At 44.5% G+C, this 19,980-nt stretch overlaps 1 protein-coding gene across 3 annotated transcripts in view; it reads right to left on the bottom strand.

Moving 5' to 3' along the window:
• Positions 1–19,980, bottom strand: part of BRINP1 (BMP/retinoic acid inducible neural specific 1) — a 106,893-nt gene that overhangs the window by 25,349 nt on the left and 61,564 nt on the right. Inside the window, exons 1-2 of one of the 3 annotated variants that reach the window (XM_065695725.1) lie at positions 14,032–14,249; positions 1,499–1,689 (exon numbers count right to left, since the gene is read on the bottom strand). In XM_065695725.1, the coding sequence (XP_065551797.1) occupies positions 1,499–1,689; positions 14,032–14,033 (193 nt within the window). In that variant the 5' untranslated portion in view covers positions 14,034–14,249. Of the gene's footprint in view, positions 1–1,498; positions 1,690–9,609; positions 9,638–14,031; positions 14,250–19,980 lie in introns of those variants that run through there. The other 2 variants (XM_065695726.1, XM_065695724.1) reach the window with 2 other exon arrangements.

The raw sequence follows: 19,980 nt of genomic DNA, 5'->3' as shown, positions 1-19,980 counted from the left end.
CCCCTGTGAATAATTCACAACCTCAGCCAGGCAAAATTAAAAATATATTTCACCATCAAAGGTCTTCTTTCAGATTTCCATGGATGCGACTGGCAAGAAAAAGGAATGTCAATGGGAAAAATAGCAAACCCACAAAACCACTCTCAGTGCTTTACTGGAGTCTTTACTTGGCTGGCTCTTGTAAAATATGGTCCTGAAAAGTGATTTCCTCAATAAAAAGCAGTTTATCTTTATGCAGACTTCATTAAGGCCTGATGCAGGCAGCCGCTTGTACTCGTCAGTGCATAGGAACCTGCTTTCTCTCACTTTTCTTGCAGATGGAGGGATGTTTTGACTGCCTGGGTTGCAAAAGCAGCCCGAGGACCTTTGAAGGACATTTGCCACATGAGAAGCCATTTGACTTCAGTGGAATTGTGCCAATTTACCTACCACCTAATTTGTGCATGAATCATATGCACACATCTAATCTCATCTCCGTCTCACCCCAGTGTCTGCAGAATGCTTTGGGAACAGACAGATGGCCAGAAATCCCTCAAAGTTCACTGCAAACTTCGCAAAGTGGCAAGGTTGGAGGTCAGGTACATTAGAAGAAGCCACAGCAACGAAGTGTACTAAAATTAAGACCCTTTTGCACTGCAGAATCCCTCTTAACAGACAGCGGTTCTCAAAAGAAAAGCATTTAAATGCACACCCCAAAGGGGTAAAGAATGGTAAAAATAATACAAGAGATAAAGAAAAATCAGCAGCAAATATCAAGGAGCTGCTATTTTTCACCCTGTTTCCAATACTCAGTACTTGAAATGTTCATGCAGCACCAACAGCTGTGCATGCTTATGGGTTAATGGCCCTACAGTGCTCTATCTTATGTCATCACTGACATATTCCACTTGCACACACAAGCCTCTCTGCAGTCTTTGCACATACACTGAGTTTTACTCAACTATTGTTTTTGCAAGAGCCTACCCCACATTACTGTGCTCACTTATGTATTCAGCACAGGCCTTTCTGGCTGCACACATTCCCTGCCCAACTCCTTGAACTCCCTCTTCCTGGAGATGTTTAAAATTCCTCCAGTTCCAGCAAGAAAAGATGCTTTCCCCCCTGAATTTCGGTTCATTCTGGAAAGGAAAAGGAGGGGGATCACACATTCAGTTGTCAAGTGAAGGACAGAGGAGCAGGAATGACAGACAGGCTTCGCAGCTAAATGAAGCATGTTTATCTTGACACACACGGGTACACACACGCTGTTGTCAGAGGAGCACCAGTGCACACGTAGCGCAGATGCTGAATGCACACACATCACATTGTGAATTCATTTGCAAAGGCTATTTCTACTCCAGGGGTGTTCCCACCATCTGACGATGGGACAGGTTTCAGCTGGTGGAGCTGCATCCTGGCTCCATGCTACCAACCATCGTCCAAGGTGCTTTGTAGGTGCTGCCCAATGCTTTCACCTCCCCACCACCCATGTGAGGAAGCCGCCCAGGTTGCCACCTACCTCCCAGGGTGGCAGAGATGAGGATGTGGGTGCCGTACTTTTTGATGATGGTATCGATGAACTGTTGCGTGGTGGGTCTCCTGCCCAGGAGGCGGATGCTCCTCTGAAACTCAGGCATCAGGGGCAGTGGATTGTGGAGCAGGTCCCTCCGCTCGATGGCTGTGTTCCTCACCTTCCAACGGGCAAACTCCCTGTGTGACAGCATAGGAACACAACAGGGGTGAGGCTCTGAGTCTGGAAGGGCAGGGAGAGCCACGGAGGGCAGGAAAGGAGGGAGAAAGGGACAATCCTGTTGAATATCCCTTCATGGATACACACATGGATAGACAGAGAAAGGGTGAGGAGAAGGGGAGAGACATTACTGCACAATGACAATACACTTTAAGGATCACGATCTGGGCTGATGAGGAGGTAGCCTCAGAGTCTGCAGATATGTGGAAAAGGGCTGCATGTCGTTTCCAGCAAAGGAAGTAGGCTGGCCCTATCATCCACACACACTTTGAGGTCTCAAACCTCTCCATAAAGCAGAAAATCCTGGTTTTGGTCAGAAAAGCTTATCAGTTTGACTGCAGATCTAGCCTGATCTGATCATTGCTATATCCCTGTGTCCACAAGCCTTTGTGGCATGCTTTTGCAAAGCAAGGCTGAAGAAAACACTTTCTCTAAACATCTTAATCTTTCAGCACCAGGAGTACAGCAAAAGATCATTTGGAAATACAACCTGAAAGGATCAATTCCGATATAGGCAGAAGCCAGGATGAAAACTGAGGTTTTGAGTTTCTTCTTTTCCTTTTGTAAAGCAAATAAAGTGATTTTCAAATCCCTCCTTTTAAACTGAGAGTTACTGGGGGGCAAAAAGTGATGTTTGCAAAAGCAGCTCTTTATTGCAGGTATCCATTCTGAAACAACACAGAGGGAAATGTCTAGAGAAGACCTTGCACATCTGTGATCTAAAAGACAGGCCTCAAACATCACCAGCTGAGCACCTAAAAGGTGAGAAGCCTATTAATGTCTTTAGAAAACTATTGAGCAAGGCCTTCTTAAAAGACAAGGATATTATTTATAACTTCTCTCCTGCAATTCACCTGCTCTATCTTAAGCTCTCTTCCAAATAATCAAGTCACAAGCTTCTCTGTCACTTTTCATTCACTTATTCCTGTAGCTCAGGTTTAAGACAAAGCTTTAAGTAGTAGGTGTTGGGGTTTTAACCCCAGCTGGCAACTGAGCCCCACACAGCCACTTGCTCACTGCCCCTTCAGTGGGATGGGGGAAAGAATCAGAAGAGCAAAAGTGAGAAAACTCATGGATTGAGATAAAGACAAGTAGAAGCAAAGCAAACCAAGGAATCCATTCACACTTCCCATGGGCAGGCAGGTGCTCAACCATCCCCTGGACACCAGGGCTCTACCATATGTAACAGTGACTTGGGAAGACAAACACCATCACTCCCGACATCTCCCCTTCCTCCTTCTTCCCCAGCTCTATACTCAGAGCACGATTCCATATGGCCTGGGATACCCTTTTGGTCGTTTGGGATCAGCTGTCCCGGCTGTGTTCCCCCCAACCCCTTGTACCCCCCCAGCTGCTTGGTGGGGTGCGAGGAGCAGAGCAGCGCTGTGTGAATGGCTGTGCAAGCGCTGCTCAGCAGGAGCCCAACAGCCCGGGGCTGGCAACAGCGCATTCCAGTAGGAACCAAAACATCCCGGGATTGGCAACGGTTTCCAGCACAAACATCCCGGGTTGGCAATTTGTTTCCAGCACGAAACTAAAACATCTCCCCATACTGGTTACTACGGGAAAATGAGCTCTATCCCAGTGTTACAGAAGGAATTAGATTAACTAGTCTCTCTGAATAGTCCTGTTTAGCATTAGCGGCTTGACATTAGCAGCTGAAGTAGCTGAAGTCTCCAGCTGCAAGAGCTGATGGAGAGTTAACTATGAGGAAATTAATGCTGCTTACACAGAACCAGCTGGATTTAGCAGATACAAGTGGGATGAAGAAGGTAAGGACCAAGGAAACAACTCCAAGAGAACAAAGTACCTTCGGAAGAAGGCTAGCCCATAAGAAAACGAGCGACCACTGACCAATATTAAGTGGTTGGACTTGGGGATGGGCGCTGGTAGTACAGGTATGAGAGGCATGAGTTGGAGTAGGGATCCCTCTTCAGAGGCACCCAGCTCAAGCTGTAACCTAAGAATTAACAAAAAACTGGAAACCTTCACTTGGATTTAGCATTCTCAGTGGGATCCTGTGGCCCAACCCTGTTTTGGTGATGTGAGTTAATCCATGACACCCAGTCTGACCCATTTCAATAGCAATGACAATATTTGACAATATTTTGCATTTCCTATCAAATTGTGTCACCCAGCACCAGCAATCCCAATTTGCAGGTAGAGAACCTGATAAGCAGGCAGATTTAGAAGATGTTTTAAGTTACAAAGCCAGGATCCCAAAACAGATCTTTTTCTCCCCAGGTTGATCCTACTTTGTGTGCATCAGGTTGTTTTACTTAATGCAGTCATGCATGTATTTAGATTGCACCCATCACAACACCCCAGGCTGCCCAGCAGCAGCTGCATTCATTAAAATAGGAAAGTACCAGCTTGTTACTTAAATACCTCTTTACACCTGAGCTAAAGCCCCCTCCATAGCTTCCAGGCTTTTGTAAGCCAAGTAAAAATGCCAAAACAAAGCACCCTTCTTATCTCATCCAAAGAGCCATTAGTGTCAAACCTTGAAATCCCCAGAAACATTGGTCTTAGCTAGAAAAAACCATCAAAAGGGCCAAAAAAAAAGACCCAAAAATAACCTTTACACCAGGATCTTACTACAAGGAGTGGAGAAAACAGACCATTGGCTCCAAAGTTGTCTGCAGATAATCAGTACATTACTAATGTGTTCACTGTATGGAGTAGAACATAGGGGGTTTCATCTGCTATCCCAGAAGAGTGTCCAATCCCAGTACTTAGAATGTGTGGAAGGGATATGTTTGGGAGTCCCACACTTGATTTTTGAGATAGGTAAAACCTTAAAGGTAAATAGCTTCTGTCTGACACTACAGGGAGAGGTTGCTCTTATTCCCATTTTGTGTTGCAATGCCAGATCTAACTATACAAGGAAACCCCCTTCGCATAAGGAAGGAATGGTCCCTTCAGCTGTTACACTGCATGGGAAGAGGTATATCTGAATGCTGAAAGACAGGCGAGGTTTATAATAAATAGAGATTCCCATGTTCCTATCATAAAGATTATCACTAGCAAACATAGGAAAAATGCCATCTGTGCTTCTCTGCAAAGAGACAATTATTACTTCCTGTAAAACAGGAAAGCAGTGAACAATGAAGATGGGAGAAGGTAGGAACAGAGACTGAAAACATGGTAAATGGTGTATTCAAAGGGAAAGTGGGTTCATTTTTTACATGAGGTTCAACAACATCTGATTATACCACTGGCAGCAGGCAAAAGGAGGGGTTCAAAAGAAATCATTGCCATATCTTCAGCCTTGCCTGATGCCAGGAGACAATTCCAGTCCCTGTTCACGCAGAAGAGAAGCCTTTAGCAGAATCCACATCTAAAACAACTTTTGCTCCCCCTTACTTCCTATGTATGTCACCCCTCCCTGGGGCTTCCTGCTCCTAGGGCATATCATTGAGGTGAAAGCCCAGTTCTGTTATACTTTCCTAACATTTGGATGTGTGGCTTTCATAGCTGATGAGAAAAGCTGAGCAAATACGTTATGATGAATAATTTATGCAACTAACTCAGATGTTTATCTTCTGCTCATAGAATATCCATGAGCCAGTTGCCATTACCTATAATTTATGCATTATTTGAATTTATTAATGATATTTTCCAAGCTTTTTTCCAAGGTTTTGCATAACGTTTGGCTGTATCCTTTGTTTGGTTGGGATTGTTCAGGCAAACGATCTGGTATTATGAAGCTTCCTGATCAATGACCAAAAATACACTTTAAGCTTGGTTTCCCCAGTTCCAGAGGATTGTATATTGAAAGCAAGCCTTTAATATTAGCAATCTTCCACACAACCTATAGAACTCTGTGCTGGAAGATGCACCTGAGATCAAGATAGTGGTAGAGATTTAGAAAATAGACTTAACATTAATGGATATGTCTAGTGAAATTACTTAGCGTTACTGAGGTGGTAAAAAAGGTGAAATACGTTTGCAGTGAACTGTATAGCTCTGACCTTTGGAATGATCCAACCTGTAACTCCTGAAGTCTGTGGTAAAACACCTCCAAGAGCAGGTTTTCTATTAGTTTGCAATGCAGGACTGAGTTGCATTTCCTGCAGAAGCAGCTGCTATTGGCCCAGACTGAGTTCATGGCACTGGTAAGTGCACTCTTATCTATCTCCACTGATGCCTTCAATCTGTGAATCTTTGGGTGATTTACCTAGGCCTTGGATTCAGGGATGTTGTGTGCAAAAAGGGCATTGAAATCTTTCCTCCCAGAAACCACTCTCAGACCCCATTTCACTATCATTGCTTCCCAGTGCCATCAGGGACACCACAGTCTCACTGGTACTGCCTGGAAAGCACAGGTAAAGCCTCTACAGGTCTCAAGGCACTTATAGAGAGAAATAGTGCACTGATGCTCATTTTCCAGATGAAGAAGTTGCCAAACTTGACCAGGATTATGATGGCACTCCATGATACAGTCAAGATTAGTACAGTCTCCTGACCCTCAGGGGAAACCCCCAGCAAGGACCTGAATGTCTGCTAGTGGGGAAGCTTTTAAGGGCTTTGGAGAGATGATAAACCTCTTAGCAAGGAGGAGGAAGAATCTGTATCTCTGATGCGGAGATGGAATAAGGAGAAACTATGACCTAACGTCTGAATAGTGGGGGGAGAGGCACTTGTTTATGCTCTAATGTCTCGCCAGTGTAGACAGCCCGTGTTAATGTGGAGTGTGCCCAGGCAAATGCATGCCAGGTCAGCAGAGGAGAGTCTGCTCTCTAATGTCTGGTGAAAGCACTGAAGAGTCGACTCTTCTAATAGCTGGAAGGGGTAGGTGGTGCTAATGCAAAAAAGGGGGAAAGGAGAGGAAATAGAGGGATGAAGTACTGCCTCAGGGAATGCACATTTAAGCCCTTCCTCCCTGTAACAGTAAGGGGATGTTCTATTTGTATAAGGCTATAGCTGAGAAAACACTTTCCCCTTCATAGTTTGCATCAAGGCCATACACATCAGAGAGAGGGGGTCACCAGGGTTGTCTCAGTGGCACTATGACCCCTCCAGGGAAACAGGAAAAAGCAGGAGAAAATACTGAAGAGAGAGGAAAAGCCAAAAGCCTGGAATGGGTGCATCACCCAGACCCACTGCTGCATCAGCAGGGAGAGGAGAGTCCAAGGGCATGAGCTTCGCTACCCGGGGAGGGAAGCCTGAAAGAGAGAGGCTATCAGAGCAAATTAAATTCCCCATTTTCAAATGGCCAAGACAACTAAAGGATGTGAGTGAAGAAACAAGTTCAGTACAGACCTCAGGGGCTGGCACTGGAAACCAGAAAGAAATTAAATGCATTAAACAATGCTCGAGACAGAGTCTGTTTGAAAAGGGAAAAAGCAGAGCAGGATGGCACTGAACAAAGCCTGTAGCTGTCGTGATGACTGGAACACCCCAGCACCTCCTGCTGCTGGATGGATTGCCTGCAGGGCGGTTAGTGCATCCCACTCACAGTGCACACTCAGCAAACAGGAGCAGCTCCAGCGCTCCCTGGGAACTGGGCACGGAAAAAGCAGCAGCTCCTTTCTGTTCAGCAGTTATCTTTCTTACAGATCACAGCTGAAAAGCCATCAACAGCTCCCGTAGGTGATGAGCAGACAGAGCCTTCCCAAAGGCAACACCCTCTTCAGTGACAGTACAAGACACAAACATCACAATGTCCTCTACCTGGCATATTGCACACATTATTGACTCTGCTGTCACTAGGATCTCCAGCCAGAGACAGAGAACTCCAAGAGCCTTCTTGCTGTCTTGGCTTTTGGTGTATATATAGTAGCATGTGCCTAGGCATGTCTCCGCATCTTCTTTTCATCCAAGCATCTCACAATCATCAAAAGACTGATATTTTCAGACACCCCTATGTACACCGCAAAAAAATGTTATTAGCCGTTAGAATGAATGTGAACCAAAACAGATTTTAAGCCTTGCCCAGGTAAAAAACAAGTTTTGTATTCACACCAGAAACTTGTCCCAAAGTCCTCCAGAATCATTCCAGGTGCTGCTACAACAAAGCTGTTGGCTTGGAAATCTTTGTCTTTCCTTTTCTTAGCCCAATTGTCCTGATCATAGGCTGCACAAAGGAATAGTTATCTCCAGTTCTCAGGGTGATAGCTCTTCCAGGTTACTGTAAGCCTTTGACTCAGCAAACAACGCCATGGGGGCAGGATATGAGCATGACAACAGCACTACAATGCTTATCTTTTACTGCCAGAGCTGCCTTAATGTGTCTGTATAGGGGTGGGGGTGTGTGTGGTATCTGTGATTATGATAGGGTCAGTGGTGGTTTATTTCTAGTCTGTGCCCTCAAAATGCCAGACAGCCCCAGGCTGAGCAGTGTGATATTCCTTTAGCAGTTTCCTCTGCAGTTTGGCCTCCTCTCTAAGTAGGCCAGCATGAAGAAGCCAGTCTTCAAAGCTGAGCTTTTCAAAGGACCTACAAGAATTAGTTTCCTGTGAGGGTTTGGCACTCATCCCCCCTAATCTATTTAAGAAAACTCCAGTCCGTAGATTCAAACTAGTTCCAAATTAGAGGCTGAAGCTCTGCCATGAAAGAGAGAGGGGAAAAAAAACCCTCCCCAAAATCTAATTTCAGAGAAGTATGAAAAAGAAATCACTTATGCAAAATGCTGTCAGGCTTTCAGCTTAACAAGCAGGCAAGCAGACAGGCAAGCAGATGACAGCTGGCAGGTGAATAAGATAAATAAATTGACTATTGATCTATTGATAAATGCTGTGCTGGCTGCAGCAGTTTTACTTCTATAAGGACATTTGCTGTGATAAGGCTGAACCCAAGGAGAAGACTATCAGTGTTTGGATCACTCAATCATAGGGCTGATAAAACACTGCTTCTGAACTACTCACTCCATCACCTTCCTGCTTGCAAAGGACAATGGATGAATCTTTTGCTGTGGTTTCTTCCCCTTGGTCTACACGCTTTGGCCATGTGTTTGGTGTTGGCTGAGGTGTTTGAAACCTCATTACTTCCCCTTTTCTAGGCAATAATTTCATCCCATTGGATTTTCCTGCGACAAACTGAGTTTTCATCTCTAATATTTTCCTTCAAAACATGAACTATGGTTGAAAACTTTGAGGGTTTTGGGGTTTGTTTCCATAGGAGGTGAGGGGGGGACAAGTAATAGATCCAGAATGACCTGAAGTTTGCTAGAAGTGATAAGAAATGACTTCAAAGTTAGGAGGATTTCCTGTGCCCTTGAAAGCACCAGGTAAACAGATTGTTCCAGCACTGAATTAAAAACCAATCAGGCAGACGTGACTCTGAGCCTTGTGTTCTCGCTTAGGATAGGACTACACTTGGCTCTCTTGGGAGGCAACATGTAATTGTTGGGTGCTGAGAACATTGATTTGTTTAAAAAAGGATGAAGCTGGAATAAATGTATTACTAGAGAGTCAAAGCAGAGTGATTCAGCATAGGTAAGTACAAGTTAAGAGACAGGCCATTAAATCTGATCATTACAAAGGTTGCTTATTGTTAAATTAGACCATGGCCAGGCCATGGCTATGATTCCTAGCTCTGACTTCAAATCTAAACATAGCAACACTGTGATCAATCACAAGTAAACATCGTAGAGGAGGTTACTACCCCCTGAACCAAATAGTCACCTTCAAGTTACATGTTTATGCAGCCTCAGGTTACTCTGATGTTTAGAATTTACTGTGCTAAATCACCAGCTACCTTCATCTCTCATCTATTCATTTGTTACCACATTTCACACAAGCCAGCTGCTAAATTCCTTTTCTTCCCACCCTTCAGTTGCAATGTAAGCTACTTGTGGGACATTTATTCCATTCAACTTTCCCATAGTGTTCTTTGGGCAGATTTCATTGCAAAAGAAAAAGCACAAAAGCACCCACCTCAGGCTCTAGAGACGCCCTTTCCAACACCAGCCTACTTAAGCCTTGTCCACCCTTGGAGACTTGCTGTAAGTGGTTCCCATTACTGTTAACACCATTTCAGCTGGTTTGAGCGTTGGGCTGAAGGCACTTCTAATCCACTACAATTTACATCGTGGTGGATACCAGCTGCTGGAAGCTGGAGTGACATGTCTACAAGAGCTCCCAGCATTGTTAGCACTGCTGCAGCTTAACAAACATTATCAGCAAGAGCAAATGTTCTGTCCTGTTGCTGTTTTCATCCTAAAAGCTTACCTAAACCAGACATGGTTTATTAAGCTACTGAAGAAACTATTCTAATAGGCTGCAGGGTCCTGTGCTCCAAGCACTGCAATGGACAATAGAGACACCCATTCCTTCACTATGAATCAGTATAAAAATCACAAGAGATACAGCCAGACCAATTCCCCATTAAAATACCTGAGCTAGCCTAGAGAAACACATCTATGAACCACGCATTCTGAGTTCTATAGCTGTGATTACAACAGCACTGACATTTTCATAGCTTGATCTCCTGGATTGCAATTTCTATGAGTTTGACTCAGAATTCAGGATCATGCAGATCCTGGGAAGTCAAGGAGCTGTCAAGAAGCTGCTTTCAAAGAACACCACTTGAAGCAACAGATGGAAACATGTGATTGACTGAAGGAATTTTAGAGAGTCTTGAGGAAATCTGGGATAATCTGTATGATTTCAGGTTCTCCTCTCCACACTTCTTCCATTTCCCTTCTTGTGCACTGCTTTGCTCAACATACAGTCCTTGTCTAGAGAGCTCATGGCATACATCAGTCAATCGGTTTTAGCCAACAACAGATTGGAAGAGAAGGTAAGACACAAGAGGGTGAGGCAACTAAGAGAGACCTTTTCACATTGGTGGTTTTGGACTCTAGTAGGTTAGAGGATTAAACTACTGAAGTTTAAACTCCCTCCTCCTATGGGTAAGTAGTGCATGAAAGCATTTAAACCTGTTACTTCTAAAAGCAAGTTTGAAATGCAAGACCAGCAGAACAACTTTCATTTATAGTGCACCTAACATCACACAGGGGAGGACTGTCCCATGCTAAGTCATGGTGAGCACTCTTTATCCTGTGGACCCCTGCCCCAAAATTCATCATTATATTCACTGCCTACCAGTGTTCATATGAACACAACAGCACAAATCAAAGGCTTTAACAAGAACTTGATTTGGAACAAGTAATTTCATTAATTTGCACTTGCTTTACTTCCTGAAGATCTAGGTGTGTGCACTACAGGCTTTTTTCCCTTTTAGCTGTAGCAAGCTGATAACCTCAGCCTTTGACACTATAACCCCAAGCTTTGCTCTTGACTTATCATGATTCACAGCCAGCTCAGATGAAATAACTGTGAGAAATGTGGACTTGAACCTTAATTTCTCACATTACAGGCAAGGGTACCTGGCTACTGTTCAACTGGCAAATTAAGCACAGCATTTATCAATGCTGGGAGAGCAAGTATCAGGAATTTAGCCTTGATTACCCTTTTTTAACTCCAAAAGCACAATTTTTTTCCTCCAACACAGCATGGAGCCATGTTTCAAAACTTGAACTGTTCTTAGGAAATGGAGACATCACCCCCCCTCTGGTCACTTGTGCTACTCACTTGGCAAAGGCTCAAATTCACTGCTTTCAGGAGGAAACAAGAAAAGTGATGTTTAAATACAAAGCCCCTCCTGCCTCCTATCCCCAACTCTGCCCTCAAGGCTATCCTGGCAGAGCCACCTGCGCACAGCTACCACGCTTGTGGGCTCAGCAAGGACAGGCAGTGATGGGAAAATGGGAAAGCTGTCCCATCTCGCACATCCCCTTGCCCCTGAGTCATTCTCAGCTGATGGAGACATGAGTGATCATGTAAGGCTGGTGCTGGTGGGTGGCTTGGATGCCTAAAGACTTCACCAGTTGGCAAAGCCACCTGTTTACATCAGGGATCTGTTGCTGCAGGCCACATGAGGGACTCTGGTCCACATTAAGTGAAGTGAAGGCATCCATAACCTTTCCAGCTAGGGAACATCCTTCAGCTGGAAGGGCATGATGCAGGCTGCATGTAGAGAATATGTAGGGAAATCATGGCCTGCTGAGATGCAATGGAACAGACCAATCAGTGCTTGCTCCCCAAGCCATACCTAGATCCAACACATGGTCACAGCCTCAGAATAACTCAGGAGATGTGATGAGGACTAGCAACCTTCATCACCCATGCTGCTGCAAGTGATAGTACATTCACAAGTACATGGTGGAAGTCTAAATGCAAGTGAACAAAAAGTGTTTTGACATCATAAAACCACAATCCTTTCTCACACTGATACTTTCTACTTTATTCCTATAGCTGTGACATTTCCTTCAAGTTGGTTTAGGAGAAACCTGGTTTCCTCTCATGTTTCCTCACCCATTTCTGTGCCTTTACCCTAAGAGCTGTGGCTCAATAGCCCTTTGGTTTTCAAACTGTGCTGTTCAGTTCAGGCCATTCACCAAGGGTTGCTATTTTAACAGTGACATCCATCAAGCAGGGATATACACAGCTGGTATATGCAGAGACTGCCCCCTCTTGGGATAGGATTCAGATGGTGACTGGGCCTGAAATTGCTGTCGAAGGGCAGAAGGTAAGAGGTGAAGAGCTGAAATAATTAGGCTGCAGAGTATAACAGCAGCAAAATTCAAGCCATCCATAATCAGAGACATTTGTGCTTTGTTCAAGATTGAAAAAACCCCAAACTCTGTCCCCAAAAGCCTGTGACATTTCAGAATTACAGTAAAATGGAAGACATTTTCTCTAGGAAAAAGGTGACCCATTTCTTCAGACTACAGCCCTCTTTAGCAAAAAGAAACCCTGAACACAAGCAGTGAGAAAGCCTTGAACATTCCCTGGTTGCTCAAAAAACCCCCCTCATTTCAACAAGAATCAGGTCTGATGTATTTAATTTTCATTCCTAGTCATGCCATTTCCAACTCAGACATGTTTTGATGGAGGCAATAAAAAGACTACAGTAAAATCCAAACTCACAAGCTCCTGAAGAAAGGCAGTCTCTTTGCATGTTGCAAAATGGGCTGCAATAAAAAGATAACCATGTTTTTTGTGCAACAGTTCACAAAGGAAAAGCTTTCTTTTTGCCCTGTCCTATCCAGGGAACAAGGAGTAGTGACTGCAAACGCATTGTTTGCTGGGATCGGTTTGTGAAGCTGTGAAGCACGCACATGCTTAGCAATTTCCCAGTCATGAGCCACGTTTCCTTTAGCTGTTATTTGTGACTTTGATACATGGACCTCAAAGCACTTTTGAATGTGTCACTGTAGACAGAGAAGCTGTCGCTTTCTGAAGGTAGCAGGAGACGTACAACTTCTCCAAGGAAGAGATCCAGCATACAGGACAATCATGGACAAAATTAACCCAGAGGCCAAAGTATTAGAGGGAGGCCAAAGTATTGCATGAGCAAGCGCTAAAGGAGATGGTGGGGTCAAGGCTAAATTTGCTGCCCATTTAGCCTATGTTCAGGGTTCTCTCGGCCTGTCCTGCTTCCCCCATCACACTGAGTAAGGCTAATGATGATGGTGGTGATGGCAATGTACAAACACAACCCCACAATAGTCACAGAGCAGAAGTACACACCTATTAAAACCACCACACATAGGCTCCCAAACCCCAACCCTTTAGGAGGACACCAGAGCCAAGTGCAAGCAGTGGAAAAACATGGAATGAGTTAGAGCCTTGCCACAGTTGGTGTTGAACCTTATCTATAGCAAAAGTGAGAAGGATCCGCTGCACACCCCGGCATTTATCTTCTATGAGGTAGTAGGACCCCAAAGGCTGTGAAATCAATCTAATGAAATGCAAACCACTTCCTTTGGGAAGGTTGTGTTGATTGTTGACTGTTGTGTTCAAATCAGCAAACAACATGCCAGACAGTCTTGGAGAAAAGGTTGAAGAGCTCCAAGGCCTCCAGCAATGCTAATCTGTACCACTGCAGGTTGTGCCTGTCCGAATTCCTGCCATGTTATAAATAAGCATAGCCAGGAGACTCTTTCAGTGTAAAAAAGGCCAGATTGGATAGGGCTTGGAGCAACCTCCTCTAGTGGAAAGTGTCCCTGCCCATGGCAGGGGTTTGGAACTGCAAGTTTTGGAACCGAAGCTTAAAGGTCCCTTCCAACCCAAACCATTCTGTGATTCTATGAAAAAAAGGCCACCTTTCTTAGCTAAGCTTCAAACACATCTTAAATAGCTGAAAGGGGTTGTTATATCTATGCTGTGGACATCAAATCTGCTGCATAGTGGAGGGAGCTCAGTGAAAGGGTAGTACATGAAAACTGCCTCACAACATGCACAGAGCACAAATCACTCAATTCAGCTACAAAAGCAGTAAAATCCACTCACATGCTAAAGTCCAGATGTGAAATTCAGGTCTTGAAGAAGTTAAGAGTAAAACCCTCTTTAGTGCAAGCAGCATCCAACCCCATGAGCAAAAGCAGTGTCAAAGCCCAGCAGATCCCTAAGCTGTAAGCAGGGTTACACTCCTCCACCCAAACTTATGGTTACAGGCAGGAACAGAGCCCTGCTGCTAAACAAAGGGCAGAGTCCTTTTCCCCTGAATACAAAACTCTCTCCTATGTTGCAAGATAGGTCCAGCTGCAGGGATTTATAACCTCACCATTCAAAGTGTATTTAGGGGAGAATTAGCTCAGCTGTGTGGGGAGGGGTTTTTAAGTTTAGTAAAGAGTGAAATAGAGGGTAAAGGGGGTTATTCTTTAGAAAGGGTTTTTAGATCTCTGATTTTCATTTTGGCTTAGTAGGTATCTGCTTAACACTTTCATCGTGGTTCAGGAATCGTTTGCTGAGTCTGGGTGGGAGTGTCTGTGGGGCTGGTTTTTCCCTTCTTGCCTATGTTTTCTTTCATGGTAGGCTTTTTTATATGTGTTGAGTTAAAGTCATGGTCTCCCCAAGGAAAGATACTGGAAACGGTCTGGGGCCATCAGATGCTGCAGGAGAACTCCCCTCATATCTATTTTATGGAGTGAGGACTGGGCAAAGTAAAAGCATCCTCCCTTTACGCTAACTAAAGCCATACATATGGCTGAATGAAGGATTATGTTCTATTGCACATCTGAGCCTCTGTTCAGACATAATGAACTGGACCCCAGCATTTTGAAGCACATGCATATGTATATATTTATCTACTGAACAAAACAACAATATCTGCACTGCTGTTTATTTGCCTTCTGGGGTTTAAGATTTAAAGACTCATATTTTCTGGCTTTTCTTTGCAATCCTAAAAGACAGCCTACTCTTATTTGCTTTTTAATGGAAGTTGTGAGTTATACAATTATATGACTCAAGCCTGGAGTACTTAAAGGAGACAGGAAAAAAGCGAGTATGAATCCCCCAACTCTTACTGGAGAAAAATAAATAACTATAAATATCTGTGCAGTCTGGTAGAGAGCTGGTTCTGCTGTTTCCTGCTACTGAATAGGAACCTCACAACTTCCAGTGCCCAAGGAAGCATCAGGAAGAAGGGGAAGAAACCCATGCCTCCTCACCATGGGCTAGGTAGTTATCCCTGGGCTACATCCCTACCTTCTCTGAGCCAGCAGAATGCTTTTTAGCAGTCCCTTCTGTAGCAAGGCACTCACTTTTCTTCTTTCTCCTAATCTTTGGTGAAATTCCTTCCCTTTATGTTTCCCAGCCCTCATTTTCTTTTTCCTCTTCTCCAGCTGCTGCATCGAGCTGAGCAGCACAGATTTAGCATCCTACAGACCCTATTATTGTCGCAGGATGTAGAACCTGAAGTAAACTTCAACTTGTCCGGTGCAGGGGCTATTGCAAGCCTGATACTGGTGGGGAGAATCGTCTTAAAGCTGCCTCCAATGGGAGGAATCAACTATATGACCCTGTGCAAGAGCATCACCCAGAGGCCTTCACAATAAGTGCATGTTTATGTCGAATACTGGCTCTGCAGCAGACCCATTTGTCCCTGCTCCTCTCGCAAAGCCCAGCTCCTGGCTAATTTGCTGATGTCCAGGTATAAGAAGCAGTGGCTCCGTACTAAGGTCTCTTTTAGAGGCTTTGATATTGCTCCTGTTTTAACTTATTCTGAACAGCAGCTGCACTGGGTATTCCCTCTTCCCTGAGCCTCATTCCCTGCCTGCCTATCTCTCCTTGCCCCATGTTTGGAAGGGCAGGTGGTGGCTGTATTTAAAGCCTCAATCTTCCTGGGTGCTGAACCATCACAAACAGCACACTCATCAGCAGCGCAGAGTTTCACTGACTGATTGTCTTCTGATGCTCTTTGGCATTTTATCCTGGCTGCATAGAAAACGTATTATAAAATCATGTTTGTGTTCCACAGATTATATCCGTGGCTCAGTGCAGCAGGAATATGAAGCATGACAAGCAGAGGCAGAGCGGCAAAGCCCCTGCCAAGGTGACAGGGGCCAAACTGCAGTGCAGTCACAGTGTACGCAGAGAGAAGGGCCCCTTGATCAGCCATGGGTTAGCCTGGGGCTGGTTTAGCTGTTGCAATTCTCCTGACCAAATCTGTGCCACAAATAAATGTTCTAAACACAGATTAGGTTTGTGTTAGATGACTGCAAGAAGCCCTGCAGCTATTAAAAATCTGTTAGTCTTTCCAGCAGACAGCCCCAGGCTAGAGCCTGCCATTCAGTCACACCTGTAGCAAGTCCTGCAGCCTGTGGTAGAACTAAAGGATTATTACTTAGGTTTTTGGTTGTTACTTAGGTTCTGTTTTGAAGGCCTGTGGTCTGCAAAAAAGACCTCCCTATCCTATCCTAGAGGTTTGGGACTGTAATTCTTCAGACAGCAAAACATTGTGCCTGATAGAGTGGGAGATGGGAAGCTGTGACTCTGTAAAGTCCTAGTTCAATGTTCTTTGGGTTGGGATATCAGATGCTAAATCCTCTCTGTCCTTCCACCATCTTCCATGTGACCCAAAAGAGAGGTATCCTGCAAGATCAGCTAGGCATGGCAGCAAAGAGACACTCTGCCCACGCCACAAAAATAAAGGCAACTATCCTTATCTAACCATGCTTTTCCCATCTTCTTCTTAGCTATGTTTCCTGAATGCCTCCTAGCACTGCACAGAGCAGTATGAGTGGGATATGACCAGTGGGATACCTCCCACCTTCCTCCTCTTGGCCTCTCTCCTGGGGGGAGCTGCACATGTGGACTACTGTTTTGAGACTGTTTGATATGAACTTTCCCAAAACAGGAAAGGTGTCCACAGGAAAAGGTCAAGCAGGAGAACAAAGTACCACCTGTAGAGAAACAACTAGGCAGGGCTTGCTGGAGAGGGGGGAAAATGTTACCACCTCCCTCTCTCCAGAGCTGACTCTGGTCTCTAAAACACACATTTGGGAGGGGGCTCCTCTATTTCACCCGTCCCTGAGCACAGACAGATCTGCCAGATTCTCCTACCCACATCCACTGCTCATCTAAGGGCAAACAGTCCCCCCTCCTTCACAAGCTGATCACAAGATGCTGGTGGTGCAAGAGGCTTCACGTCAGTGGGGCTAGCCATCTGGAACAACCCCCATCTAGCTCTTCATCTCATCGACTGTTTGTTCCCTTTCAGTCTCAGCTGAAATTGGATCTTTTTTCTCTCCCTCTTTGCCTGTGACTCTTGTTTTCTCCCTCATACTGCCTCTGCTGCTATTTATGACTTATTCTCTGTAACTGTCCTATTTAATGCTGCAAAAGGGTTGGGAACACAGTTTCTGTGGACGGTGTTGTAGGTAGCAAAGAGGTCCCATCATTTACCCATCACAACAGAGCTGACTAAGCGCGCCCCAGCACTGTGAGAGATGGAAATATCACACCAACACCATGGATTCTTTGCTGTCCAGTACAGTCAGGAGCACAGTGAAATGGTCACAATGCCTTGGAGAAGCTGTCAGGGAGATTCTTATGGGGACTTCTGGCCAAAGCAAGCAGCCTTCAGGATCAGACTGGGAGCTTCTTTCCTCACAGCAAGCTTGGGACATCACCTTACCCCTAAAGAACTGACTGCCCTTTCCTGAGCGAGCAGCTTAGGATGGTACGCGTGTCATTATACAGCCTTCACCCAGGCTAGAGCACGCTCTCAATAGCCCATAGGTGTTACAGTCTCACCATTCCTGGAAACCCTGGGATCTGCAGGAATCAGATCAGCAGAACACGGATGAGTCTGTGAGGCTTCTTCCTACACTGGGATTTTCATCACATGAATGCCAAGCTGCAGCTGGTTCTGGGAAGTCCTCTACCCACACACTAAATAAATCCTGGTGTGGTGCACTGATTCTCTATGGAAACTGTACCCTGCATTTCTCTCTATAGGATTTGTCTCATTTCAGGCTCCATAATAAATTAACAAGAAGATGTTTTCTTTACACCAACCATAGGAAAAACTCTTTTCTGTACTCGATTAATCTTTAGTGATCTATATTAAATATTTATCTGAAGAAACAAGGCCTGTATTGCCGCAACATTTTCTATTATGAGACTTTACCATATTGAAAGATGTTTTCCTGCCTCTGCCTCCTTCATATACACCCAGCCAGAGATTCTGATGGAAGGGCACTATCTTTTTTTCTTTCCTTTCTCTCCCAGTGACCTTTTCCCTCCATAACAAGCTGCTGATATGTTAGAATTTACTGGGTTATAAATATTTTTTATCGAGTAGGAGGAAGCTGGGTGATTTGGCATCAGCTTCCCTAATAAAACCCAGGGGAGAGGCTGTGCTGTTTGACACCAATAAAGGCATGGAAGAAGCTGCAGCCTCCTGGGATGCTGGTCACGGATGACAAGGGCAGTCAGTGAGTGTCAGTCACGTAGTTTCGCTCTGCTGAGGCACTTTTGGAAGGAGGCCAGTTTGCTGGCATGGGAGAGGGAGCTGGGAGGGACCTGGTAAAGGACTCCTCTGTTCTTTCCCAGTGTGACCAAAACTGTGTGATCTATCATAGAGCAGTGAACCGGGATCTTTAAAGCCTCTTTTCCTGCAGCTGGGAGGTGGAGAGACACTAAATAGTTGAGATATCTCAGAAGGGATGAGGATCTTGGTGTTGGGTTCAGGCACTGGTCTTACAAGAACATGGAGAACTCAGATCATAGTTTGATCTTGAATTAGTAGTTGTATTTTCCTACCTCAGATAGACCTGGCATTGGCTAAAGAGAGTTTTAGCTATGGTTATTGAGGTAGTGTCAAAAGGAAACCCAGACACAGGACTCTGTGGTGTCAGATGCTGAATGACAGAAAACATGGTCCAAGAGCTCACAACCTAACATATCCCTGCATCCCAAGGGAGCAGTGCTTTAAACTGGTCAATAACTAACTCAGTCCACAAAAGCCGGAATAAATCATCTGATGACTAGATACACACACATTATAAATGTTTCGTTCTGATAATATATGACTGAGCTGTTATTTGACAAATAGCAAGTGATTAATAGATTTGATGAAGTGCATAATATTTTACTAATGATTAATGTATTCATTTGAAACAAACAAACAAAACCCAGCCTTTTCCTTAGTGATCATAAGGAGCTCTTAAGTACTGGCTGCGAAGAGCTTGGAGATCCCTGGATGAGCTGTGCCTGTTATTCCTCCTTTTATCATTGTGTATTTCTAGTGATTCCTTACCAGGGATAATACATTCATGGGTTATATTACTGATGGCCTCATTTAGGGCTGTGAGAAATCCTGTTCAAAAGCTTGGAACTAGATGATCTTTTAGGTCCCTTCCAACCCAAACCATTTTATGATTCTATGTTGTAATGCCCACTAAAATCTACAGGAATTTGGCATTTAGGCAGTGAAGTACCCACACAAAACGCATAAATATCTTTTTTAAGTGTGGGCCAAGCTTATCTGCTTGCTCTGACTGGAGACAGAAGCAGTGTGATTTGGGATAGTTTTGGTACAGCAAGTTACTGCATACAGCACTGCAGTCTATAAGGTTTAGTTGAGCATTGCCCTGGCTTCAGTTCTCCCTCTCCCTCCCTCTTAATCCCATTGAGAAATATAATTTCTGTGAGTCCCCAGAGAAGATAAAGAACCAAAGAGCAGGAGCTCTTCCTCAGAGCTTTTCTGCAAAGGCAGACTGATTGATTACAGATTGGACGCTGCTCCAAGTCCCTTTCTTCAATGAAAAATTGAGAGCTCTTAAAAATGGAATATTCTCTTCTAAAGAAGGAATTTTCAGTGGCACAAGCACAATAAGAGGTAGTAGTGGCTTGCTCAATACTTCTGTGTGCACTGGCTAATCCTTTACTATTCAGCCCCTTTGCACTGTCCCTGTGGCACCTGATGATAACTCATCTGTAATTGGTAAGGGC

Source organism: Lathamus discolor, chromosome 15 (genome assembly GCF_037157495.1).
Source record: "Lathamus discolor isolate bLatDis1 chromosome 15, bLatDis1.hap1, whole genome shotgun sequence".
In the NCBI taxonomy this organism is placed as follows: domain Eukaryota; kingdom Metazoa; phylum Chordata; class Aves; order Psittaciformes; family Psittacidae; genus Lathamus; species Lathamus discolor.
The sequence above is the reverse complement of the archived record's forward strand: the minus strand, read 5'-3'. Positions and strand labels throughout refer to the sequence as shown.